Here is a 4,988-nt window from a genome sequence, read left to right on the forward strand (position 1 = left end):
TAGCCTAAGCCCCGCAAGGACTGTTCTGCCTTCCTAATGGGCCAAGCCTGGGGCCACCACCTTGAAGAAATGATGCTGGTGTCCGCTCCTGTATCTAAGATCCCTGTAAAGGACTTTCCTTGGACGAGCAACATTAGGGTTGGTCGATCGTCCATGGCTAAGGAGAGAAAAGTGCAATTGCCTCCGGTGGAGCCTAATCCTCGTTTTCCCCGCGGAGAAGTCCCACTGGGAAAAAATTGATGCAGACTGGGCAAAAGTATTAATTGTGCAATACAGTCTCCGGGGGATATCGAGGAGATTCCCCTAGGCGAGGAGCACAATATTTGAATTATTCCCTCATAATCACTATCAATAACTCCAGGATGGACAATAAGGCCCTGTAAGGTTGTGGACGATCTACCCAAAATTAATCCCATGGTTCCTTCTGGAAGAGGGCCATTAGCATCAGATGGAATAGGCTGACATCCCATTAAGGGAGTTAATATTGCCCTGGAGGTGGCACAGAGGTCCAGTCCCGCCGAACCTGGAGTGGCTCTCCTTGGCTTGTCGGCGGTCTCAGGGATATTCCCCTGCTCTGGAACGCCCCATACATTTGCGGGCCCTGGGGACAAGGGCCCTTCTGCCCGTTTTTTGGCGGCTCACCCGCATTCCTTGATATGATCTTTCCTTTAATATCTTTTACAGATCTGCATTCATTAGCCCAATGTCTCCCTTTGCCACACTTTGGGCAAATGTCAGGTACCTTCCTCGGGGAATTCATTCTATTGGATTGCTTACATTGCCTTCTGATATGACCCTTGCGGCCGCAATTGAAGCAGGTGACGTCGCGCGATCTCTGCGCCGCGAGCACTGCTGCTGCTATGCCTGAGTTGGTTAGTGGGCCACCTATTTCCCTACACGCTTTCATCCATGCATTTAATCCCTTCCCTTTCCAAGGGGTGATTGCATTCCTGCACTCCTTAGTACACTGTTCAAAAATCAACTGTTCCACCAGGGGCATGGCTGCTTCTGCATCCCCGAAAATCCTGCCTGCCGCTTCCATCATTCGGGCTACAAAGTCTGAGAATGGTTCCGTGGGTCCCTGAATCACCTTAGTTAAGTTCCCTGAGACTTCCCCCTTATTCGGGAGGCTCTTCCAAGCCTTAACTGCAAGCTTGTTTATTTGCTCATACACTTGAACTGGGAACGCTGTCTGATTAACGCTCCATTGCCCCTGCCCTGTCAACATATCATAATCCCAATGGGGCTGTCCCTGCAATGCATTATTCCTCGCCTGCGCTGTGCAGGCATCTTGAAAAATAGATTTCCAATCTAGATATTGTCCCATAGAAAGGCAAGCCCTTATGGTACTATACCAATCCGTGGGTGTCATGGCCATGTAAGCTAATCTGTCGACTTGGGCCTGGGTAAAGGAAGCATTTATCCCATAAGTCCTCACGGACTCAGCTAAGTCTTTTAATTGCTGATGCTTCAGTGGTTCATAATATCTTTGTTGATTTGCGTCCTCAAAAACAGGAAACGCCTGCATAATCTTCTCTATCTCCTTTGGTTTACAAAAGGAAATCCCTTGTCCCCTCGGCTTCATTCTTATCTCCCCATTGGGGGGGCCAACCAGCGGGGGCGCAGAGGGCTGGACGGCAACCAGCGCATAAGGCCCCAGCCTTTCAATTTTCCCTTTTCTTTTCACTCTCCTCCTTACTACTTCCTCTTTTTCGGGCGGCTCCCCTGAGAACTCCGACGCGGTCTCGGAGTCCTCCGAGGAGCCCTCCGAATTACTTTCCTTTTCTGCTAATGTTAATCTTTTTAGTTCATCTAGGGCAGGGTAGAGGCCCGTTGAGGCCTCAATAGGGCCGGAAATTTGGCTCCCTTCTTCTTGAGCTCCCATTATTCTCCGTTTTTGTCTAGACTTACTTCTTTCTTCCCTCTCCGTTTCTGATACACTGTCTTGATGCTCCCTGAACAATTTTTGTCCCTCTCGCACCTTGTCATTGCAGCGCTTATCCTCCAAACAGGCTCTAATCATCTTCCACACTGGTAAAACCCCCGATCTTAAGGTATTCTTATCTTTCTCTCGCTGGAGGTCTTTTCCTAATTTTTCCCAGGATGGGATCGTGAGTGACCCGGTACCGCTGAACCAGGGCGCCGCTCGATCCACTTCCTTTAAAAACCTCCTTAAAACCTGCTCTGATATTTTTAACTCCCTTTCCTTCAAAAGGCTTTGTAAAGCATAGACCAGTGATTGTGAAGTTGAATTGCCCATTTCTCCCTTATCTACGAAAGTGGGCGACCGACAAAGTTAAACCTGTTGGAGTAAACAAATTGAAACACCCGCCCACACCAGACAGCGTACCTCTCGGAAAGTTGGTGGATCCTCCCCTCCTGCGGCTCAGTTCTGAATCCTCCTGAAGTCAGGGGTCTCCGCTGATGCCAGCGATGATGGTCATCGCTTCCCGGGTTTCGGCACCACTTGTCGCGCGCACCTCGCCAGCAAGGAGCACGCAACACTCAGGATTCTTCTGATGCACGCTTTATTGGAGTTTCTTCTACATTCTTCAAAATGGCGGAAAGACCCCGAGCCGGATGCGAGCCTGCCTTTTATAGCCTCTCGGGTGACGTGGCATATTTCTATTGGTCAATGCCGGCCTGCGTCATTCTGATGAGCCAAGCGCCTCTTCTGCGCAGGCGTGAACCACCGTCACCGGCGGATACACCTCCGGATTCATGCAGGGCATGAAGAACCCGGAAATAATGGCGCGTGACACCTCTTAAACAGTATTGATTTGAAATCCAATTTGATCTACACATAAGATAGCTATTCCTGTGGCTTTCTGTCATATGGAATATTGTTTTCCACCCTTTTACTTTCAGTGTATAAATTTATTTTTTAACTAGGTATAATTTTCTATACAGAATATAGTTGGATCTTGCTTCTTGATCCATTCCACCAATCTGTTTCCTTTGATTGGAGAATTGAGACCATTAACACTGATAGTTATATCTCATGTGTATTGGCTTATCTTTTTCATGACTTTTTCATTTGTCGGATTCTCCCCTGTTGTGGTTAATTTCTTGTCATGCCTGATGCATTCATATAGTGGGCTTCCTAGGGTTGTAATCCTCATTGTCTTTTCCTAGGATTCTATTTAAAATTTTCTGTAGATCTGGTTTAGTATTCATAAAGTTCTTTGGGTGCTCTTTGTCATGAAAGTATGATTTCTCCATCAATTTTGAAAGATTGTTTTGTAGGGTACATCAATCTGAGTTGGAGGCTGTTTTCTTTTAGGACTCGAAATATTTCACTCCAAGCACTTCTTGCCTTGAGAGCTTGTGTGGAGACATCTGCTGTGATTCTGATGGGCTTTCCTTTGTATGTGACTTTTTTTCTTTCTCTGTTTGTAGAATTTTGTTCTTCTGTTGTTGTATTTTACACAGGCACTGAGTTGTGTGGCATTTGGAGGCCAAAGCAATGTGCATGATACAACAGGGGCATAGAACTAGGGAGTGTTTAGGAAGTGGTGGGACAATGACAAATCTGGCACTACTCTATTGGCTTTTTACTGCCTGTGCATCACATCAGTCATAAACACTGCATGTCTTTGTTAACCTCTGTCACACATATCTCTCAAGGCTTGTTTTGAGGTCCCCTATGCAGGACCTTGCAATTGTTCCTTTCTTGCCCTAAGGCTCTTGTTTTCTTAAATTATTACAGCTCTATGAATGATTCTCTTGCCTGAACCTTCCTTTGTACCCTAATAAAAGAGGCCTTCTACCAAGAATTTGTTGCTCACTAGTTTCCTTGTCCAAGTGGGCAAAGAACTAGAACATGTGGCACTGGCTGGTGGCTGACAGCCTGGCACTGCTTGAAGCAGCCCTGCACCTGTTGTTGTAAGGCTTTGTTCCTCAGAATCAGATCTTTCCCAAGTTTGCATGTTTGCCAGCCTTGGACTGTAAGCATGCCAGGATCTAGGGGTAAAGTTGCATCTTTCTCTGAATAGCCCAGATACTAGAGTACACCTGGAGGGGTTTTCCTAAATTTTACCTTCCTTTCTTTAACTTCTTTTTTTCCCCCTGCTTCTGAGTATCTGAGAATCATTGTGAGCATCATCTTCTGCATATATTGTGAGCACTGCTTCCTTGACTATGCAGTGATGTCTCTTCCTCTTTTTCATTTTGTTGACTAATTTGCTGTAAAGAAGTATTACAGTTTGATATAATCCTATTTGTTTGCTTTTTTATTCAGCTATTTGTTCTCTTGTAGTCTTTCCCCTCAAAATAGTCATTGTTAAAAACAAAGATGAGTAATTTTTCTTTTTTGTTTACTTCTAGGAGTTTTATGGCATTAGATCTTATATTTAAGTTCTTAATCCAATAATCAAGATGCAGAAAGACATTTTATTCTTATTCACTTATTCATATTTATTTATTTATTTTTACTCATTCGGAAAATCTAAACAAGTCAAATCATTGAACCAGAGAGTAGAAGATTTGTTGCCAGGAGCTGGAGTTTGGGAAAATGGGGAGACATTGGTCAATTCACACACACACACACACACACACACACACACACACACACACACACACATATATATATAGATAGATAGATAAGTTTTACTTCTGAGGAGTTAATGTATAACAGGGTTACTATAATTAATGCTTTATTATGTAGTTCACATTTGTTAAGAGCATATTAAGAGTCCTAATCACACACACACACACACACACACACACACACACACACGTAATAGCAATGTGTGATGATGTATGTGTTAATTAATTGGATTGTGGGATTCAGTACACAATACATATTTATATCAAATTATGCATTTATCTCAAATAAGTACAATTTTCAAGGCACAGTCTCTAAGGCAGTAAAGAGGAAACATATGGGAATAAAAAAAACTTATATGAAGATATTATTTCAGGAGCTGTGAAGCCTCATCTGATTTAAAAGGGAGACCTGAAATGCAAATTTCATATCAGAATTATCC

At 44.0% G+C, this 4,988-nt stretch overlaps 1 protein-coding gene across 1 annotated transcript; it reads right to left on the reverse strand.

Moving 5' to 3' along the window:
• Positions 1-478: 478 nt before the first annotated feature.
• LOC117284766 (igE-binding protein-like) lies at positions 479-1,585 on the reverse strand. The gene has a single exon (XM_033760491.1). The coding sequence runs from the start codon at positions 1,583-1,585 to the stop codon at positions 479-481; it is 1,107 nt and encodes a 368-aa protein (XP_033616382.1).
• Between the last annotated feature and the right edge of the window lie 3,403 nt (positions 1,586-4,988).

This window comes from Fukomys damarensis, unplaced genomic scaffold, assembly GCF_012274545.1.
Source record: "Fukomys damarensis isolate Sample0158 unplaced genomic scaffold, DMR_v1.0_HiC HiC_scaffold_39, whole genome shotgun sequence".
NCBI lineage: Eukaryota > Metazoa > Chordata > Mammalia > Rodentia > Bathyergidae > Fukomys > Fukomys damarensis.

Bases quoted from the DNA above. Each gene is read 5' to 3' on its own strand.
- LOC117284766 (XM_033760491.1), bottom strand. From the start codon at position 1,585: ATGAAGCCGAGGGGACAAGGGATTTCCTTTTGTAAACCAAAGGAGATA.